The sequence below is a fragment of the Macaca fascicularis genome, chromosome 9 (genome assembly GCF_037993035.2).
Source record: "Macaca fascicularis isolate 582-1 chromosome 9, T2T-MFA8v1.1".
Classification (NCBI taxonomy): Eukaryota; Metazoa; Chordata; class Mammalia; order Primates; family Cercopithecidae; genus Macaca; species Macaca fascicularis.
The window spans coordinates 138,437,184-138,460,185 of record NC_088383.1 but is presented as its reverse complement, the minus strand read 5'-3'; the positions used below and the strand labels follow the sequence as shown (position 1 = coordinate 138,460,185).

Sequence of the window (23,002 nt, the reverse complement as noted above, 5' to 3'; positions counted from 1 at the left end):
TGGGAAACATGCTGCTCTGAAGCAAAACGAAAACACTGCTGTCTACCTGTGAGCACACCTCAAGTAGTGCTTAGAGAGAACTGTTAGCATTAAATGTTTATATGAGAAAAGAAGAAAGGAAAACCTAATGATCTAAGCCTCTACCCTAAGAACTACAAAAAAGAAAGCAAACTAAACTAAAGGTATGCACAAGAAAGAAATAATAAACAGCAGAAATCAGTATGACAGGAAAAAAGAGAAAAATCAAGTAACGAAAGTTGGTTCTCTGAAAAGAAACAGATAAACCTCTAGCCAGACCAGTTAGCAAAAAAGGGGACAACGTGCAAATTACCAACATCAGGAATAAAAATAGCGACATGACTCAAAATCCCACAGACATTGAAAGGATAATAAAGGAATATAAAAATAACTTTAGGCCAATAAATTCAACAAACTTAGATTAGATGGTCAAATTCTTTGACAAACACGAAATCCCAAAAAGTCACTCAAGAAGAAAGAAATGACCTGAATGGTCCTATAGCTACCAAAAAAAACAAAAACAAAAACAAAAAACTGAATTCATAGTTAATGTTATTTTCACAAAGAAAACTTCAAACACAAATGGCTTCACTGGTAAATCCTATGAAGCATTTAAAGAAGAGACAATGCTAATGGTACACAAACTAATCCAAAATATAGAAGAGGCCTCATTTTATTAGCGCAGGAATGCCCTCCTAACAAGGCAGACAGACGCTCCAGGAATGCTGCTGGCCAACACCTCTCATGAACAGACACACAAATCCTCAAACACATCAGCACCAGCACGTTAAATCCAGCAATCTATGAAAATAGTAATTCACCAAGTCCAGGTGGGCCCTTGTCCAGGAACACAAAACTGGTTGAAGACATGGAAACCAATGAAACCATATTCATTGCAGAAAAGAGTAAAACAGGCCGGGTGCGGTGGCTCAAGCCTGTAATCCCAGCACTTTGGGAGGCTGAGACGGGAGGATCATGAGGTCAGGAGATCAAGACCATCCTGGCTAACACGGTGAAACCCCGTCTCTACTAAAAAAAAATACAAAAAACTAGCCGGGTGAGGTGGCGGGCGCCTGTAGTCCCAGCTACTCGGGAGGCTGAGGCAGGAGAATGGCGTAAACCCGGGAGGCGGAGCTTGCAGTGAGCTGAGATCCGGCCACTGCACTCCAGCCTGGGCGACAGAGCGAGACTCCGTCTAAAAAAAAAAAAAAAAAAAGAGTAAAACATCCCCCACCTGCTGAAGGGCACCTGCACAAACTACGGCTGACCACACACTGCACGGTGAAAGACGACAGAGAAGCCACGGTGGGGAAAACTGTGGATGCCTCCTCAAGGGCCAAGATATTGACACCAAACTCTTGCAAGAAGACACGGTCAGGGCAACAGGCAGGTTCACTTCAGAATGTCCTGATGAAGCATTCAAACTTTACTAAATCTTGACCCTTTTAAACATTCTGTGACCTAATGGGAAGCGCAGCAAAGCACTTCTGCCACAAACCAGAATGACGCTGCCACCAGGAGGGCTCCACAAGTGGCAGAGACTGCTGCTGAACTTGCCAACTTCATCTTACAACAAAAGCCTTACTAGTGTGAATGACTCACAAACAACAGTTATTCAGACTTGCGTATCTGGCGGACGTTTTCTCAAAATTGGACAGTCTGTACCTGTAATGAACACAACTGACAGTATCTGCTGCTGATGATAAAAGGGGAACTTTCATTTTTAAAAAATGTTTTTGTAGAGATAGGGATCTTGCTATATTGCCCAGGCTGGTCTCCAACTCCTGGCCTCAAGTGATCCTCCCACCTCAGCCTCCCAAAGTGCTGGAATTACAGTCATGAGCCAGTGTGCCCAGCCAGAAACTTCAAGTGATGATTAAAATGTTACAATACTGGTACCCACCACCATGGCTTCCCACTACTAAATGCCTTTTCTAAGGAGAAAGGTGGTGATACTAACAAATATTATTTTTAGGACTGTATTAGGAAACGTCAATATTTGGAAGATCTGTATAACTCAATGAAGCAACATTTTCCACAGGGCCGATGAAAGACACTATGAAATCATTCAAAGTGCAAGGCATACCAGTGGATTCTAACATCATAGAGAACAAAAAGTTCACAGAGGGGGGCTCAGATTGCACACGGCTATGAACCCTCCGGAAACTACCACTTGCCAAGTCCTGATGTAGCGTCAAAGGAAAATATCCTCAATTATCTGAGAAAGTTGTTAAAACACTATTCCCTTTTAATTACTTATCTGAGTGAGGCCAGATTCTCTTGATGTGCTTCAACCCAAACAACATATCACAACAGACTGAAGGAAGCAGGAGAAGCTAGCTGTCTTCTATTCATCCAGGCATTATGAAGTTTTAAAAAATGGAAACTGATAACATTCCTCCCTAATAGATTTTTATGGAAAATATAGCTACTTTTTATTTTAAAATGTTATTTATGCAAAAAGCTAATAGGCTTATTATCTAAATGAATTAATATTTTAAAATTTCTCACTGCTAATTTCTAATGGGGTAAGTATTAATATAAAACTCACATAATCTCTTTGGGATCCCTCATAGGTTTTAAGTGTGCAAAAAGGCTCTGAGAGCAAACAAAGTGAGGACCCCCAGCAAGGAGGGCAAACACAGATCCCACCCCAGCACTCTAGCCCACCCTAACCCCAGCCCTACCCCTCCACAACACGGATAGGGCCATTTAGGGACCTAATCTCACCGTCTACAAACCTGAGAATGGAGAAACACACTCATGTCCTCCACCAAAGGAGGAACGCGAGGGTTCTTGTCTGCCCTCGGAGGAAAATGCTCATTCTCCCTTTTCTCATAAAAGCTTTCCACAACCTCCACTCTACCACCATCACTCACACAAACTTTTCCACCAAACGTGACTGATTCTCTCTGGGAGACATTCTCATAAGGATCCACTCGAGAACTTTTCACTATTTTAGCTTAAAGTTGGAAAAAAACGAGCAGAACAGTTTGGCATAGCAAGTCAGTATATGACTACAGTTTCATATGAAAACATTTAAAATACATTAGATTGCTTGCCGGGCGCGGTGGCTCACGCCTGTAATCCCAGCACTTTGGGAGGCCGAGGCGGGCGGATCACAAGGTCAGGAGATCGAGACCACGGTGAAACCCCGTCTCTACTAAAAATACAAAAAATTAGCCGGGCGCGGTTGTGGGCGCCTGTAGTCCCAGCTACTCGGGAGGCTGAGGCAGGAGAATGGCGTGAACCCGGGAGGCGGAGCTTGCAGTGAGCCGAGATTGCGCCACTGCACTCCAGCCTGGGCGACAGAGCGAGACTCCGTCTCAAAAAAAAAAAATAAAATAAAAATAAAATACATTAGATTTTTGGTCAAGATGAAAGACAAAAAAAAAAAAATCAACCAATCTATTCTAATTGGGTTCCCATGGTAACTGTACAATTGGGTTTTTCAATATAACATCCCCAAGGCCCAATGCACACTTGTAAAATATACTTCCAACAGCCTGAATTGTTTTTACATTACAGCACTCCCAGGAAGATCAATTATTATACGTCCCCACCCTAACTATTAGTGGCAGGAGATGTTAACACTATTTGCCATATTAACATAACTCATGTAAGGAACACTACATATCACAATAATTACATAAAACTCATCATACACTTCAGATTCATCAAACATGTTCTGGGTAATAAACTGATACAACTGCTGTCACAGAACCGTGTTTACGAAATGTAAGAAATCACGCCCAACTACAGACCAAACCATTATGCCTCTCCTATTGATTTCAAGGATAAACAGAATCAATCATTAATAATTACATTATAAGATGACCCTCAAGGTTAATCATATTCTTAGAGACTCTCACTATGGAATTGAACGACAAACATAGCTGTGCTAATAAATAAATAAATAAAAGATAACGAATAATTCAAATCCGCACTTTAAATAGTAAGAGCACTACAGGAAGCAGAGCACATGCCCTAAGCCAGGACCCTGGCTTCACCCTGCATCCACTCCCTGCACAGCTGGGCCCCCCAAAGCCCAACGACAGGGGCATAATGCCAGCCTGTGCTGCAAGGGTCACAGCGAGCCAGAATGGGGGCATAGCCAGAGCTTAGGAATGGCAAGATCCTTCAGTAAAAGGCTGACAATTTGAGTTTCCTTTGCAACAATCATAAAATCCCTATGAACTTTATATATTTTGCAGATCTACCATCCACGGCATGAATTGGTGAGTTAGACAGAAGTAAATTTAACCTTTTCTATCTACCTTTTCTATGTCGCCCCATCAGCAGCCACATAAGCCAGTATGGTGAGGTGTGGGCCAGGGGGCTTTCAGCAAGAAAGCTGGTCTCTAAATCAACAGAGACCTCCAAACAGTCTCCGAGAGCTATCTTAGCCTGAAAAGCAGCAAAGAGTAGGTTCTGAGAGATGTAGCTGGTGTCCAACCAGACGACCACATGCTGTCCTTTGAACCAGGCCAGATCAGTGTGTGTATACTGACCAATCTGGAGGGAAAAAAAAAAAAAATCAATCAACCAACAAAAAGAATCCCAATAAACCTGTAGAGACTGGTTTAAAAAACTCAGTCTTGCAGCATTTGAGCTGGTCTCTCCTTCCCATCAGGGTGAAGGTTCCTCTACCGCTTACCAGAGCATGCCCACCCAGGGCCAGGACAGCACCAGGCCTTTCCATGGCCTGCTGGCCTCTGGGGTCTCCTGTTTTGCCTGCTGTATCCTGTTCCCACCACCACTGATGTTTCTGGTCATGAAATCTGGGTTTCTGTTTGTTATTTGCCTTTTACCACGATACACTCACATCTTTTGGGATGCCAAGAGTTAAACCTGAGAACAGTGACTTTTTGGAGCACTGTCTGATGACAAAGTTATCCTCAGCTCCCAATTCCAACTTCGTACACAATCCCTTGATGAGTTTTGTGCCACTGAAACAACTTTAGTCTGTAATTCACCTATATATTGGTTTGCCTGCACTGCCATAACAAAACGCCAGACTGGGGGCTTAACCAACAGACATTTATTTTCTCACGGTTCTGGAGGCTGGCAAGTGAGAGCTGCTGGTCCTGGCTGATTCCGTTTCCGGTGAGGGCTCCTTTCCTGGCTTGCAGACAGCCTCCTCCTTGCTGTGTCCTCACACGGTGTGGGAGGGAGCAATCTTCTCCTTCTCCGCTAAGGCCACCAATCCTAGTGGAGTAGGATCCCATTCCTGTGACTCAGTCAGCCTTAATTTCCTCCTAAAGGCCCTGTCTCCAAATACAGCCAAACTGGAGGTCAGGACTTCAGCCTATGCATCTTGGGGACATGCTTCAGTCCGCAGCACCCTGTGCCCAGCACGCTGTGCTGGACCTTCCATTAAGTAGAAGCCACACACCAGGCTTTGGAGAGCATCCAATCTAGCATTCCACCATCAAGAGATGGAAACAATATAAGCCAAGTAGAAAACAGTAATGTGTGAAGGGCCCCAGAGAGGCAGAGATTATGGGGGCTGAAGTAGCTTCTGGAAGAAATGAAAGTGGGGAGGATTCAGAGAGGGCAGTAGAGGACATCTGGGTGGGGGTCAGGTCAGAAGAGGTTCCCTGAGGATAGAGCAGAGGCAGCTCTGGGAAGAGAGGGACACGGGTCCCCCACTCACCCAACCTCAGGGCAGAGCACAGATGCAGAGGCCCAAACGCAGGAGGCCAGCACTGCCGGGGTCCCACGAGGCCGCAGACTTGCCTGCCCTGCAAGTGGGGTCCACAGGCAGGGAGGCTGTGAGGACCATGCGGCTAGCTCTCACCCTGTCTGTGCCAGTGCCCAGCTCAAAACTCTTTCTGGTCCTCACTAAGCCACTCCTGTGGCAGACCCCGCCACTCAGTCTGGTGTGGATTCAACATGTCCAGAAGCTTCCCAGGTGCCTCAAAGATAGAAGAGGGAGGCGGTGTGGGCGTGCAGGACACCCTGAGTTGGGAGGGTCCCCGACGCCTTGTGGCAGGACACACAGGGCAGCACCCCCTCCAGCCGAGCCCTGCAGCCCCAGCGTGGCCTTGGTCTCAGAGCTGACCTCTCTACCCGGCCACTCCCAGCAGCCTGGCGATGGTCCCAGCATCCTGAGTCAGGCCCGCTACGCCGGGGCAGTGTGAGCACCCAGGAACCCCAACAGACCATGGAACCAGCACTGCCCCGGACAGCAGTTCCCCCTGGAGCTGCGGGATTCCCGAGAACCCAGGACACCCCTGGAGACCATGGAGCTGCTTCTCCCTGGCCAACACCAGAGCCTTCCACCTTTCCAAGAAGCTATCTGCTGCAACTGTCATGATCTTCACAGCTGGGGGAGAAGCGTCTCAGGCCCAAGGAAGGGAAGTCTTATGAGCAAAAGATCCCCACACCCAGGAGAGAAAAATGTCTGAGGAAGTGAGAACAATGACCCCGAAGGCTTTCCGGAGTGACAAACAATCCAAAAAATGCGACAAGGACAGCGGGGGCCACGTCCAGCTAATGGGAGGTGACCCAGGCTCTGGGAGACGTTCTAATTACATTCACGGTAGAATACAACAGGAAGGCTTACAAGCCCATGCTTCCGGAGGACAAAAAAAATAAAATAAAATGACTGCTTCTGCCTCAAGGCCCAGGTGGACGCAAGCTAGTGGCCAAGTGACAGCAGTGACGCCCAGGAGGACCCTGGAATGAGAGCTGAGGGAGGCAGGGACCACCCACCCGTTTGCCTGGGACATCCCCGTTTTAGCATGGAAAGTCCTGCCTCCTGGCAAATGGTTGGTCCCCTATATGGTCACAGATTGTGGCTCTCCAAGAGCCTGTCCTCTTGCTGAGCCAAGGACGACTACAGGGTGGTCAACTGTGGCCAAGAAGGTGGATAACGTTAAACTTTAAGAACATTAACTTCAGAACCTGTGCATTCCTTCTAAGGAACAGAACAGTTCTTCCTTATTTCAGAAGTGGCACCATGGGAGCGGCCTCCTCAGGAACCTCCTGTGTCCTGGTGGGAAGCCCCTCCCTTCCCACGTCGCCTGCCTTTCAGGCTGGCCTGGGCTGGAGCCTGATGGCCTGCAGGGGCACTGGGAGCGTGCTGAGCGGCCCGCACCCCGCACAACCACAGCATCCATCTGACTCGACGGCTTATTCTGTTGATAACGCAATGGTGACAGAAACGAATTTTTCTGCACAATAAAGAATAGCACACATGGGCTTTTTTTGGGATAGCTAGCTAAATTCAGTAACTTTTAGAAACACATCATTCCTTTTCTTTGCCCATTATTCTAGGAACTTCCACTTGAGCGTTAAAGGCCTTACTAACAAGACCCACTACATCCGCCGTGCCCCACACCTCTCACACACCTGGCTGAGGGTGGCACACACTTTCTCATCTGATCCCCCGTCACCCAGACACACACAGCCCTGCCCTGCTGGCACAACTTTAACTAGATGACAACTGCAGGAGGCTGAGACTCTGGCTTTTAACACTCCCAGAGTGAATCCAGGCCTGCAACAGTGGCCTCAACGCCCCCACCCCACCCCGTGACCCTCCTTCCAGGACTTCCCATCTGTGCTTCCAACACACCGATCTGCAGCCATTCAGGCACCTGTAGCTCTCACTCCTCCCCTGGGAGCCTTCTCCCCAGACCTTGCCACCTCTCACTGTTCAATCTCCACTCAAAAGCCACCTCCTCGGAGGGGCCTTCTTCAACCATTTACCAAGCCCAACAAAGGCCAAGCTCTTCACCTCATTCGGTCTAGCCAGCCCTCACCAGTACCTACAAAATGTGTGGGTGTGACAAGCAGGTCTCCCCACCACACGGGGAGCCCCTCAAAGACAAGGCTGCGAGCCCAGGGCCCGGAGGAAGCCCAGCCACCCTCGTCAATCTCTGCTGCCCAGAGGCATGCTCAGCCACGCCAGCCCACAAAACATGTCATGTCATGTCATGGTGTTTAAGGAAACTCGGCCTCAGTACACACTATTTCTAATTTGCATTCTGATGTGACTGTACCTCTAACACCTGATGGTTTGGTTTTTAAAATTCCGTGACTCCTGCAGGACGTACAGGTTGCCCCTAACAGGGACAGGCTGGGGTGGGAGCAATGGCAATGAGCCTGGGTCCACTGCTGCCATCCTCGCCTGAACGTGGTTGCAGTCGGGCAATCTCCCGCCTCAGAACCCAGAAGCCAGGCAGGGCAGAGGGGGGCCTGTTTACCCTTCCAAAGGCAGATCCTTTATCTGGTTTCCCTCACATAAAAAGCACACACACCAAGGCTTTCCTCTCTCTCAATAAGAAAAGCGATTCTAAACTCAGTCCCTCATAACCACACTCTCCGACTCCCACCTGCTCAGCTCTCACCAGAAGCCACCAGGGCTGACCCCAGCTATACCTCCTGAAACTGTCCTCGCCCTGCCAGGCCTACTGCCACCATCCTGCCTCCTCTGCCCCAATCAGCCCCCTGCCAGCCCTGTGATCTTCTCTGGGAAGCGCTGACAGGCTGGTGTTCCCCACTCACAAGGCTCCCAAGGCCCCTCACCCAGTGCAGCATTTGGGCTCCCTAGGCCCTGGCCCCACCGACTGGCTCTGCCTTCCTGTCCAGCCCCACATGCCTGCCACACCCTGCTCAAACTGAACTATGGCCAGGTCCCCAGATGCATCCGCGTCCACAGTCCCACCGCTCTGCTCAAAATGCCCAGCCCTTGGGCCACTTGGAGAAACCTGACCAGTAGCCGCAGTCCCACAAATGTTTCAGAGGGAATCAGGCATGGGTCCCTGGCCTGCAGGGACACAGTGAGCTATGTGCACGGTCCCGGGACATGGCTGGCCCTCTGCATCCTCCCATCTTTCCTCTGGCCCCACTGCCCTGGTTGCTCTACTCTCTAGTGGGGTGTGGGGTAGGCACAAGGCACATGCAGGGACAGCTTTGCCATCCCTACACCCAGCCTTGCCTACGGTTGTCTGCCTTGGCAGGGTCCCCAACACCTTCAAGCAGGAATACACTTGGGCACGTTGTTTCTCCCACAGTGCTAAAGACAACACTTGGGGTCACACTGATGTTCAGAAAACTTTAGCTACATAAACAGGTATGTGTCTGTTATGCCCTGTCTTGCCCCTTAAAGGACTTCTAATAGGTTTCTCAGGTTCATCGTTGCAAAGACAGCCTGGCACAAGTGGTTGTGAGCCTGTGCCTGGTTATCAGATAAATCTGGGTTGAAAACAAAACTCCACCTCTACCCCAGGAGGCCTGTGCAAGTCACTCAAACTCTCCAAGTCCTGGGTTCCTCATATGCAACACAAAGACACTCCCAGCGCCTTCTCCTTCCTGGGGTGACGGTGAGCATTTCCTAAGTTGGTCTGTACAAGGCAACAAGCGCAGCACGCCCAGAACCACCACCAGGGTGAGCTGAACTATGACAGGAGATTAAAGAGACACCCCAAATAAAAATAAGGCCCATTTCCACAAACACACGAAATGCTGCAGACTTCCCATTTTTGACCAAGCTTACCCAGCGGACCGGCGTTACCCCTCACTGCTGTGGTCTAAACGGCCGTCACACATGGGAAAACACTGTCACATGCTGGTGTCACTGCTGGTTCCTGGCCACTGCCATCGTGTCGGATCCTGTGTTGGTCCTTTGGGAAGTTCTTTCAATTTAACAGACGAATAATGTCAAGGTTCCCACACAGTGTCTCGGGCTGTCAGCAACTGCCAAGTGCCCCTAGGAGCACACACGAAGCCCACCTGCCCACTCTAGGCTGACATGGCACACCTGAACCTTCAGAACGCTGCCACCTTGATAATGTCTACTGTGAAAAGACAGAAACAGGTGGCAGAGCCAGTAGCCTCTTTACAGATAAAAGGATTTCAGAGGCCTAGCAAATGAATAGGGAACTACCTTATCCTGCACACAGACATGCTCTGCGACCTTCTGGAACCTCAGACACACCGAGGTGGCAAATGTGGCCAAGTGACCCCGACCTCCAGTCCTGCCTCCACCAAAACCAGAGCCACTCTGTATCCACAAACACCAGCCGCCTTCATTCAGGCCTCCGCAGGGCCAGGCCTCCTTCTGATGGGAACTGTCCCTGGCCCTACTTTTGGAGAAACCTGGCCTCGGAAGGTTAAGTAACTCTGCTCAAGGGCACAGGATTATAACTCGTGAAGCCAGGTCCAAATGGAAGCCAGTCTGTTCCCAGAAGGTGCGCTCCTGACTACCATATGCACACGCCCCCGGTGAGGGCTTGGGTGCGTGCAGATCTGCAAAATAAAGATTCGGACTGGACTCGGGGAAAACAGGGGCTCGAAATGGTTCTTCACCGTCTTCTCGTTTCATCCTTCCATGAGACTCAGCTCCAAATTAAAATTTCTATCTATGTAGTGGGTAGAAATTTTACTTTAAAAAAAATAAGGATTTATTGTCTCGTGTGCTTATACTACCCAGGTAGACAGAATAAGCATGATCATCCCCACCCAATAGATGAGGAGGTGCCTGGAGGGCTAAGAGTTTCCCAGGGTGACCCAGCTAGGAAACAGCATCACTCCCACACACGGTTCTGGCACTTTCTGTAGAAAAGCTCAATTCTGTTCCACAAAATGTATTCAGCTGTGCCTCTGAAAGTTAACCCTCACCTGAGACCAGGAAAATGCTTTGACCCAGCAGGGGATAAAAACAAGACAACCCTCTCAAAAGGAAAGGGGGGGTGAAATATGATATGGCTGTCCATTCTTCACATCTGTTTGTAAAACTAACGCTAAAACTAACGCTAAAGTTTTGGTAACATCTGCACCTGGTCATAACCACAAAACTGAAAATTCGAATGCTATGATAACATGTTGGGTTTGCAATCTGAAGAGATTCACATCTCTCAGGAGTTACAAAACCGTACTCAGACCCATATGCACAGACAACCTGCAGCAATGCCAACTGCCAATGGATCCTTCTGGAACGGGGACTCGGAGCTTGCCTGGGCTGGACAGTGCTACTTCCCAGAGGATCCTAAGGACTTCCCTAGAGGTGCTCAAGCATTAGGGTCTGCCAGAATCCCCTGGCATCCCTAGGTTCTGATCCTGTAGTTCTGCCATGGGGCCCTGTAATCGAGAGACCTCTCTAGCCAGCACCCACAGTAATTCTGATGCAGAGGGCCCAGGCCACCCTCAGAGAAACACTCTGCCGCTGTTGCTTGTGAAGACCCCACTTTACGGAGAGCAACAGGTTCGAGGGGCTGTGACTCGTCAGGCCTTGCCGGAACCGCATTCCGGTGGTGGCTCTTACCCCACACAAGCAGGAGAGACGCCTGAACATGACATCCCTGGCTGCCCACCCGAGTCCTCTTGGTTGGGGAGTAAAATGTAGCTAAAAGTTTAAAAACAAATGATAAATAACTAGCAATTATTACATTTCAACATACAATGCCCCATCTCCTTCTCTGCCCTGAGATTCATTCACTCTCTTTACCCACCTAAATATCTCTGAACATCCTGTGCCAGAATTGCCTGATCTGTCAATAAGGTAAAAGTTTTCTAAACCTCTATGCATATGACTCAATTTGTCGGTAAAAACTGCCACCCGCGCTGTGCTTGCAGAAAATTGTCCATAAACACATCACTGTGACTGGCAGAACGATGCCTATAATAAAAACAAATAGATTTAACAAGTGCCTGCTTTTACACGCCACGCCGCTGGTGGACTATCCATTCGGTGTCCCCCAGCTCAGGCTTCTGGGAATGGGCGACAGGGCTGGGTGGGAGACTTTGCCCACTTCACAAGCATCACGGGTAGAGAATTACTCTACCAAGAAACTTTTAGGAGCAGGAGAGTGAACACACCAGCCATTTATCGCGCTCTCACCATTCCTTTCGTGGTTACGCACACTATGACCAATTTAACAACCATAAGAAAATGTTTTTGTAGAATTTTTTACTGGTTTTAGAACAGCTACCTCCGGTGGGGGGTGAAGGGGACATGAGGCCTCCTTGGAGAACCCGGCTCTGCTGTTAAGCCACTGATTCAACTGAAAACAACTTGTGGGGTCAAAACCAAGTTTCACCCTTCAGTGCATCTGCATGGGCAGCCCCCAGGGCGGCCTATTCAGTTATTTAGCTGGAGGAGCTTCGGGCGTGCAGGCTGCCGCCCACTGGCTTCGCTGCCGGGACCCAGCACCTTGGCAGGTCTCAGTGTTTGATCCCTTTACAGGTGAACCACACCAGCCAAAGCCACTCTAATACTTCAAAGATCAACAAAATCAAAAAAATGATTTCTTCCTTTTCGTAAATCACTTTAATAGCTCTATGAAGGAGGAACTCATTCATTACATTCCATACTATATTCATTAATTAGTTTTCCCCAAACCACGCAGCCCTCCTATATAAGCTGTACTGTCAATTTTTTTAAGTCAAAAAAAAAAAACAGACTATTTCCACCAACCAGCAGACATGCAGCAGTTAATGAAAAGCCACAGAACATACATCTTGCAACATTTGGTCCACAACACAAGGTCTCCAACTTCTACTTAGCTCTGCCCAAGACAGGCCTGCAGAGCTAACAGCATAGGTTCACAAACTCCTCATGCCAACCAACGGCCCTCCTGGACAGCTCAAACCTCCTCCCTCCCAGATAAACCCTTTCACTTCAAACCAAGAGTGGGGCGTAGGGCTGGCTTGTACATCATGAGTGTCTATATAAAGACCATACCACCCCACGGTCAGGTTATGGTTTATGTGTCTCTGACTTTAAATCCTTCAGGTCTGGTTTAAATAATATCCTGCAGGGCCAGACACGGTGGCTCATGCCTGTAATCCCAGCACTTTGGGAGGTCTAGGAGGGAAGATCACTTGAGTCCAGGAGTTCGAGACCACCCTAGGCAATATAGGGAGACCCTGCCTTTAAAAAAAAATATTAGCCAGGCATGGTGGCACACACCTGTAGTCCCCGCTACTCAGGAGGTCAAAGCAGGAGGTTCACTTGAGCCCAGGAGTTTGAGGCTGCAGTGAGCTATGCACTCCAGCCTGGGCGACAGAGCAAGCCCTTGTCTCTAAAAGTAATAAAATAATATTCTGTGGTAAGACCCGAGCCCAGAAAGTAGCTGGATCAAAAGCTACCTGTCCCAGGAAACAGAGAGTCAGGAAGGACTGTAGCAGCAGCCCAAGAGCCAAATGAGTACAGGGCCCTTCAGGGTCTGGGAGGTTCAATGTGTCCCCTGGAGGAACTAGAGTCCCAAAGGGAAGTCAAAAACCTCACGGCAAGTGGATCTGAACAAGGAACTTTATGCTGGGGAAGGGGGTCAGAATGAAGCGCAAAAACAAAGAATAATGCTAAAGGAAAAGATAATGCAGAAAATTCAGTTTTGCCTTCATTTTCTTTCTATCAAAAAGAATATACTATAAATTGAAAAGGGTATTAACACCAAAAAAAAAAAAAAAAACCAACCGGAAGGTTTGAGTCACTGGCTCCTAAACGTATGTCCTCTGCAAAACAGGACAATTTAGTAAGTTTATTTTATTATAAAATACCAGAAGAGTCAGGGCTTTGGTGTCCTAAGAAAGGGTAGGAAGAAGACTGGAGAGGAACAAACTCTAAGGGGGCAATGGGGAAGGCAAGTTCTTTTTCAGGCCTTCCTGCCCCCTTCTTCCCTGCAAAAGAAGAGAGGAGGCCCTGATTGAGACACCTGGGAAGGAAACCCAAACAATGAAAGGTAAGCCCCAGGTGTTATCAACGTAAGACCTCAACAAGTTTCAAGAATCTGAGCAGCTGAACAAAGTGCTACCCAATGTTACCTAGGGCTCTATTTCTTTCAACCTTACTAACAGCAAAGCCTTTTTAAAGTAGTGCCTAATACTATTAGTTAAATCGTTATTGTGATACAGATTTTTTTTTCCTTTGGGACAGAGTTTCACTCTCGTTGCCCAGGCTGGAGTGCAATGGCGCAATCTCAGCTCACTGCAACCTCCACCTCCCAGGTTCAAGAAATTCTCCTGCCTCAGCCTCCCAAGTAGCTGGGATTACAGGCACGCACCACCACACCTGGATAATTTTTGTATTTTTAGTAGAAACGGGGTTTCACCATGTTGGTCAGGCTGGTCTCCAACTTCCGACCTCGGGTGATCCACCCACCACAGCCTCCCAAAGTGCTGGGATTACAGGCGTGAGCCACCGTGCCTGGCCCAGATATTTTTTATTATTATTAAAATATATACATTGAAAAGTACCTGAGTATAGCTCTGTACTGGAGGCCTACTTCATCCAGGCCCCTGACTGTGGCAGATACCACCCCACTATTCAAATTCTAACAGGAGAGGGAGGGCCCAGGAAGACAGATACGACAGGCGGCAGAGTAAGGCCAGCTCTCCTCTGCTACTTGCAGGCACACTCTGGGTACCAGCAAGTATCCTGGCCCTCTGAGTTAATGTGTTGTTAACAATCAGCCAGGCTCTTGACGCGGTTTCCTTCAAAGTTTTCACAGCCCCACCCACCAAGTGTGCTAAGCTTTCGTTTTTTTAAAATCTGTTCATCTCTCAGAGTGTTTTAGCCACTGAGTGGGCCCTGAAAATAACAAAACCATCTCCTAGTCACCTGCCCAGGGATGGGGCAGATGACGGGAGAGTCTGCCTTCACAGATACTCTATAGGTTTATATTTGGATGTCTATGTAAATAACCAGTCTAATTCTCAGCTCTCTGTGCTTAACTCTCTCTGCTTAATATTCTACTGAGAACAGCTGTGGTGACCCCTCTCCGGACCAAGCCGCTTCCCTCAGTCTGATGATGGTCCCAGCAGGCAAAGGTTGCACACACATGTACAAAGTCTGCTTTCCAGGACAGAAAGCCAGCTACCCAGCTGAGGCAACTGAGAGCAAACACCACCCTGAGATTTCAGGAGATGATGAACCCAGGAGTGCGAAATACATAGTTCAGAACTCCTCTGCGGTGTTGTCACCAATGTGGGAATTACGGCGCCCAGTGTGTGTGGCTCTCCAGCGAGCCTTGCTTACTCCCAGGTATTGATGAATACAATTAGGGTGTGAGGTACACAAACACCAGCCATGGTTAGGAGGAGGCCCCTAGAACTTGGCCTCCAGCAGGAAGGAAATATGGGACTCTGCCCAAGTATGCTAAAGGCTTGCTGCAAGCCAAGGCCCGCGCAGGGGCTTCTGGAAGCTTCCCGGAGCAGCTGGCGGAGGGAAAGCTGGCAGCATGGAGGGGCAGGAAGAACCCGGGGCCCGGGCCTGGAGCCGGCACCCGGAGGTAAGGCAGGGGCTGCCACGAACCCCGCCACACGCCAGGCCACAGTCACTGCAGCGCAGCTTGGTCCAGAAACCCTAGGCCCGGGGGAAGGCTGGGCAACACTTTGGAGGCACTTGGGGCGCACCTGGAGTTCGCCCGGGGTAGGTGGCTGTCAGGGCGGCCCCAGACCCGAGTGAGGGCGCCTGCAGGACCACTCGAGACTGCCGCCGTCCCGAGGCAGAGCCCCGCAACTCTGCCGGGAGCGAGGCGACCCAGACACTCACCAAGTCGCAAACGGTGCGGACCGCGAGGACCTGCGGGCGCCGGCACGCAAAGCGTTCTAGTGGCGCGGGCCGTCCCAGCATATCCGGGGCGCGGGGGCGGGGCCGAGGGGGCGCGGGGCTGGCGGCATGGGGCGGGATCTAGAGCGGGGCGGAGCCGAGGACCTGAGAAAAGCAAGAGAGCGCGCGGGGGCGGGGCCGGGGCGCGCGGGGGCGGGGGCCGGGGCGGGGCGGGGTGTTCCCGCCCGACCGGGTCGGCGCATGCCCAGTGCGGCGGCGCCGGACCTGAGCCACTCTGCGCAGCCTCGCTGGATGCCGACGCGCGGGCCCGGGTCCTGCAGCAGCGCTAGCTACTCTGTGCGCCTGACACCCCGGCCCTTTGGCCGGTACAAACCAGGCAGCGCCTTCCCAGCTTCCGCCTCAGGTTCTGTGCCTTAGTTTGCCAAATAGCCCATACCTTTTCCTGTCACAGGGATAGTCCGCGGGCGTGCAAGCGACCTGCCACGTGCCCGAGTGGTCCTGAAGGCGCGCGGGGGTCGTAGGACGGCGCCCGCTTAGTGAGAATCCCAGTCCTGCTCGGGGCGGCTACACTGAGCCCGGAGCGCGAGTCTCTCCCCTCCTGAGGCCGCTTCCCGGGTCAGGGACCCTCAGACCAGCAGAGACCCTGTCAGGGGGCCGTGGGGCAGCCTCCAGGGCCTGTGGTGGGCGGTCCCGTCCAGGCGCTGCAGTCACCGATGGCCTAGACACGGCCAGGGCCTGACTCAGTCGCTCTGCAGAAAGCGCACAGGGTGCCAGGCCCTGCTTGGGGTTGTGTGGACATTATTAGGAGCTGAATTGTGTCCACCAGAAAAGCTATGTTGGAGTCCTAACTCCCAGTACCTCACAGTGTGACCATACTTGGATATGGGGACTTTACAGAGGTAACAAGTTAAAATGAAGCCATCAATTAGTGGGCCCCTCATCCAGTAGGACTCGTGTCCTTATAGGCAGAAGGCCGCGTGGGGAGGAGGAGTGGAGGGCTGCACCTGCAAGCCGCCAGAAGCCGAAGAGGATAGACTCTTCCCTGGAGCCTTCGGAGGGAGCAGGGTCCTAACACACCTTGGTTTCAAACTTCTGGCCCCCGGAAGTGTGAGACAATAGGTTTCTGTTGTTTAAAGCCACTCAGTGTGTGGCACTTTATTATGGCAGCCCCAGGCAATGGGTACGGAAACCATTGTCTCTAACATGGTTGGCATAACCACCCCAGGGAGTAGTATCATCCCTGGAGGCTTCGGAGAGGTCACACACCCCTTGGCAGTTTCAAGGATCCCATCCGATGCCCACATGCTCTAAGGCACCATGCTATGGGCCTTCTAGGTTCTGTTATCTTAATGGAAAGGGGTCTTCGCCTTCCCAGTGTAGCTTCCCAGCTGGGATTTGGCCAATGCTCATACCTTCGTATTTGTGACTTGCAGGATCCAACATGTTAGCATGAGTGATAAGGGTTGTTCAGAGGAGAACTTCAGCAGGATTTGCTTTGGGATGAGCCCCGGTGACAATACAGGCTGCATCATTGATCCTCTGAGGTTCCTCACCCTGGACCGTGCCTTGGATGAGACATGTTTTAAATGGCTGGTTGTGGAAAATAAACTAGGCCCTGAGTACACAGTATAATGGTCAAATCAGGGCACTTTTTCCCCACTGAGCCTGGACACAGCCTCGGAATCCTTCTTAATACTGTGTTCCAAGCAGCTATTCACATTTCAACTAATGTGGAAGGAGAGATGAAACATGTTTGGCCTTGGCTCTGGTTTTTTCTATCAGCCTTCTGTAAGACTTTGGGAAACTCATCTGACTTCTCTAATCCTCAGTTTCATACTCTGTAAAGGAGTCTTATGATCATGTACTGTGCATGTATACAAACTATCCTTCCATATTAGGCCATGTGTGCATAGGGAAAATAAACCACCAGCACCACACCATACTACTGAGAAATGATGCTATACACCCGGCCGCTTACAGCCTGTTACTACCAGGACCCAGTTAGAACCAGGATCCCAATAGAACCAAAGGAAAAACAATGCCGAAATGGAATCAGAGTGCCGACCAGTATTCTAACAAGTGTGCTGTTAAGTAGTTTTGCAGTTAACACAGGACTCATACGTTTATCTGAATAATATTTTCAGACGAATCCCTAAACTCTTAAGAAAAAGAGACTGGCCCGTCTTAGCATCTCTCATTCCCCACCCTAGGAAAGAAAGGCCAATGTGGTCATCCAAAGGCCCTTTAGGAGGGCCCTGTGGGAATGGGGAGGTGGTCCACGAGAGAAAGTGCTGGCTTCCTGGGGAGACGTGTGGACCTGGCCCTGGCTCCACTGACAGGACTCAGTCCCGTTGCTGGTGTGGTAGGAAGGACTATATGAAGGGCCACAGCTACTTCAGTGGTAAGGACTGTGTCAGGGCTCCAAGATCAGGAGCCGAATGTGGGTCTCAGCGCAGAGGGGCAAGAGGGAAAAGGCCACCACCTGACCAATGACTGGCCTGCAAAAGACCAGGATTCAAGGATGTGACCGCTTACGCTGTCCGATGAGCAGAACTCAAACCCACACTCCCTACACTTGCTGGTGCAAGCTCCTCCCTTCATCATGGTAATTTCAAAAACCCACGTTTTCATCAAGAGCTCCCCCACGCCTCTCCCCCTTGTCCCATTACAATCTCATCATCGCCTGCGTATTCATCCTACTGTCAAAGGAACACAGGATGGCTCCAAAGCGAGGAGGTCACCGGGTCCACTGAAGAGTAAGGAACACAGGACAGGGAGGCTCAGATGTGGTGCCAGCCGTACCCCTCACTGAGCAACCCCTGACTTCTCTGTTGATAGGATGACAGCGCAGGACTAGTTGGGTGAGATTCCTTTGAGGTCTCCCATCTTCGGATTAACAAATCACAACCCCTTTTTCTCCAGACACAGATTCCTATGAAGAACGTTTTACAAAAGAGGTGGGAAAACCGCAAAAGGGTATGCTCAACTCCATTCTGACTTCTTCAAGGAGCTCCCTGGATTTCCTTTAAGATCAGCCAGCTTTCTTGTGGGCACTGGGAACAATGTTAATTTGCATAGTTTCTTTAAACATCCAAATAGATACCTTTTGGGTTAAGCAAATGAACATGACATGCGATTGCTTCTAATGATTTGCAACCCAAGAAATTTGTTTAATAAGCCTGTCTTCCCAAGCTACTTTTGTGACATTAGAGACCATTTACAACAAAGCTGTCTTCAGTAGTCAACCTTAATCCTTACTACCCTACCTTTGGGAAATGAAAGGATTTTATAACGATCACATAAAACCTTATGTGGTTTGAAAGCCCCAAACTCCGGACAAATGTGTGATGGTCGTGTAACAAAAGAAACATATTACAGAGCTCCCCACTTTAAGTGTTTTACATATGGTTTGCTTTTAGGATAGCATCTCTGGTGGAGGGCTTTGCTGATTAACACAATTGATTTTCTTAGCCCCAGTGTTCCTGTAAACGTTGGAGCCAAGAGCTGGAGTCAGTGCCTTGGACCTGGGAGAGGCCAGGAGGCCAGGGAGCCTCAAGCACTCTGGAGGAAGAAGCCTGAAATGAAAAGGTGGGGGCCATCAGTAGCGGGGTTGGGTGCCAGGTGCTTCTGATTACACTCCTGTGTGACACTAGTTGTCAGCATGGCAGAAGCATTGTGGTGTAACTGCAGTAGGGAGTGTAATCCATGAGTAGGCAGGAGGAAGGGCGGGAAGGAGGGACTTCAGGCTTTGCCTCACACAGAGGGTAAGGGAATGGTGCAGGGTGGAGAAAGGGGATGGGGGTGCAACTAAAACAGGAGGGGCTCCTTGGCTCTTGCATTCCTCCAGAGAGGCAGAACATCCTCCTGCCAGGAGCCCCTGGGAGCTCCTGTTGAGATCTGGAAGCCTTCAGGCCCTTTTGTGTCAAGAAGGGCAGGAAGGATAATTCCTAAGGAAATGAACCAGAGGCAGCCCAAAGACTCCTATTCGAAAGACTTTTCCTGAAACTTCCTTTGCCAGTTTGTGGGTGCAGGGCCTGGAGATGGATTTACGCAGGCCCTTGTGGGGCTTGTAGTGGAATGGCGCACAGATAAGGAAACAGTTTGCTCTCTGGAGCAGTGCTCTACCCAGGAGATGTGCGGGGGCAGTGGGAGTGCAAAGGAGGCCCCTCCCTGCGCTGACTCTCCCTGCAGCAAGCCCTTTTCCTTTTTTTTCTCTCTTTTTCTTTTTTTGAACTGGAGTCTCTCTCTGTCACCCAGGCTGTAGTGCAATGGTGCCATCTTGGCTCACTAACCTCTGCCGCCCGGGTTCAAGCGATTTTCCTGCCTCAGCCTCCCAAGTAGGTGGGATTACAGGCACACACCACCATGCCCAGCTAATTTGTCTGTATTTTTAGTAGAGACGGGGTTTCACCATATTGGCCAGGCTGATCTTGAATGCCTGACCTCAGGTGATCCACCCGACTCGACCTGCCAAAGTTCTGGAATTACAGGCGTGAGCCAATGTGCCCGGCCCATCAAGCCCTTCTCAAGTGCCCCAGTGTGCAGTGTAGCCCCTCACAGAGAAAACAAGCTCAGCCAGGATATCTGCTGGGGTTGGAGGAATGATGCAAGGAAAGATTTGCAGGAGAAAATGCGTGGCACTGGATGTCTAGCGGGAGAAGCACCACTTAGGTGAAGAACCACGGCTATTTGTGGAATTTGGCTCCAGTTGTCCAGTAATTGGTGGACAAAGATCATTGCAAACCCTATATAGCTCTTCCCTCCAAACTGTTGCAACTTTAAACAATTGACTATCCAAGGAATGTATATAATGAATGTAAAGAAAAAAGTCCACTCATCGGGTATATGTATTTGGATACGTTGGCTTGGAGAACTACTCACACAAATGGAAGTGCTCTGGAGGTTGTTTTCCCAGCCTGGGAGGGGCTATTTGAGTGTCGGCGACTCAGGACTGGGATTTTGTTTGATGTTGGGCCTTTTTAAACCGGCTCCTACACTCATTACAAAGTGTTTTTGATCCATTTTCGGGAAGGGCTTTGTTTGTAACACATGGTTGGCAGTTTGGGCAGAATCTTTTAAGTGGTGTGAAGAGCTGGGGAGTGTGCACCTGGGTCGCTAGGAGGAAGTGGGTCTCCCCCCTCCCCTGCCCCACTGGGACGAACCAGAAGCGCCCATGCTTTTGTGACTTGGAAATTAAAGCAACAGACGTGGGGATTGTGATGCTGAGATTGTGATTTGCTGTCATTTGCTTCTGACTGGGAAACCACACATGAAATTAAGGCAGGAAAAACAGCCACACTAAGGGTTCTGTCTCAGTACCAAGACACAAATTTAGAAAGGAAAAGTGGCTGTATTTCCTTCCAGGGTAACTGCTTCAATCCAGCCTAGTGCACTGAACCACTGGTTTAAAGTAACAGGAGACAAATGTGGGAGAGTGATCACCACCTGAGTGGCAGAATTGGTGCTGGGGCTGGTGCCGGGGCCGTCTGTCCCATTGTCTCTTGGCCTGAGATAACCCCACTCAATCTGGGCGTGGGGAATGACAGACATGGAGGTCTTCAGAATGATCCCTCCATCTGTCTGATCAGCAGCCCCTGGAAACGAGAGACCCTCCCTTCTTTGTCCAGGAACCCACTGGACAGGAATAGGACAGCATCTTCATTCCTGGCAGGGGTAGGGGAAAGTTGTGAAGCCGAGGGTGCTCATTTCTTGGTGAGGGCATGTCGGGTGGCCTTTGCTGTTACTCCTCATGGTGCAGGTGAAGGAGGCCCACACCAAAGCCGCCACCCCCACAGGAACCTTTATTAGAAAGTGAACTACAGCCCAGAGAAGGAAAGGCAGGAGGAGTCCAGGGCACAGAAGCTGGGCTCAGCTCTCATTCTCTGGGCCCTCCCCAGGCCTTCCTCTTCTCATCTTCCCCAACTCCAGGCAGGCTTTACCCACCCAGGAGCCAGGCTTACATCCTTTCAGCTCTGTGCCCCCAGAGTTGAAATACACAATGGTATTGGTGTATCAAACCACATCAAAGCTGTCTCCCAGCTTCCCCCAAAAAGAATCTTAGGGAAGGACTCCAATTGGTCTACCATGGATGATTAGGACAAGCTCTGGACCAATCATGGTGGGTAGGGGAATGAGGTGCTTTCCCAGCCACGGTCACATGCACCCACATGGCCTGGAGAACAGGTCTGATACAGGAATGAAGGGAAAGGGGTGAGAAGGGCAGGATCACCATGAGGTAGTAAGCCACCAAGTCTGTATCCTCCCTGTTCACGGGGATGGTGCACCTGCTGTGTGCCAGCCCCTGAGCCCTGTGTGCTGAGCACTGCATACTCACATGCTGTCTCACCTTAAGTCTTTGCAACTCTTCATCTACCAGCTGTGTATGGTTTGGGTTGGGGAGGCCCTGGTGAGGAGGGGGCTGGGGGTACTCTGCTTCCTGCAGCTCCATCTTCTGCAAAGCAGTAGAGGGAGTTTCTGGCCACTAAATAAGTGCCCGGTGGATCTGACTCTGTGCATTGGAGCTTTCCAGGGAGACTGTTGACAAGGGGACGCATTTCATGAGGCTGGACAGTGAGACAACTTGGTGCCAACCTAGGGCACTCTCCTAGACTTGTCCCTGCCCCAAGGCCAAGCTAAAGCATTGGCAAGTCTGTGCCTTGGTTCTTTGTCTTAGGAATTAATCTTAATTAGCACATTTATTGGAGATTCATTAAGATACTAAAGAACTAGAAAGATAGGACTTGTAGAAATTAATGATAATACAGTCATGTGCCACATAATGATGTTTTGGGCAACAATGAACTGCCTGCACCATGGTGGTACCGATAAGATTACGATGGAACTGAAAAATTCTTATCACGTAGTGAAGTTGTAGCTATCATAATGTCGTAGTGCAACATATTAACTTGTGTAGGCTTGGGTATGGTTAGATACACAAATACTATGCGATACAATAGCCTGTTGTGTTCAGTACATGAAGGTGTGCCGCCTAAGAGCGATAGGCTACTCCATCTAGGTTTGCGTAAGTATGCTGTGATGTTTACAAGATGACGAAATTGCCCAACGCTCAGGATGCATCCCCATGGGAAAAAAATGTGTAACCATATTTGAAAATGACAATGACTTTTTAAGTGACAGACTCTGGGCTAGGTGCTTTGTACCCATCCTCTTTCTGCATCCTCACAGCAACCCTATCAGGTAAGTACTGTCATGATCACAGCTTTAGAAAGGAGGAAACAGAGTGGTTGAGTAACCTGGTAAGATCACACAGCAGTAGGTGTTAGAGTCATTTATGATTTATTGCTTCTTTGATGAGTAGCAGCCATAGGAGAATGAGAGCTGACATTTACTGGGCCTCACAGGGGACGCTGATGGCTTTTACCTGCAAGCTCTGCTGTCTCTTTGTGCACAGCAAATCTCCCGTCGGCCATAGTGGTGGACTGTTCAGAGTTCCTGCCCGAGTGGGTG

General features: G+C 49.8%; 1 protein-coding gene across 6 annotated transcripts in view; it reads right to left on the bottom strand.

Moving 5' to 3' along the window:
- Positions 1-15,602, bottom strand: part of MGMT (O-6-methylguanine-DNA methyltransferase) — a 292,476-nt gene extending 276,874 nt beyond the window's left edge. For 5 of the 6 annotated variants that reach the window (XM_065521612.2, XM_045361746.3, XM_045361747.3 and 2 more), the window contains exon 1: positions 15,518-15,602. Coding sequence is in view for 1 of the 6 variants with exons in the window: in XM_005566748.5 (XP_005566805.1) it covers positions 15,518-15,598 (81 nt within the window). In the remaining 5 variants the exon portion in view is untranslated. Of the gene's footprint in view, positions 1-15,378 lie in introns of all 6 variants that reach the window. The other variant, XM_045361748.3, reaches the window with a different exon arrangement.
- Between the last annotated feature and the right edge of the window lie 7,400 nt (positions 15,603-23,002).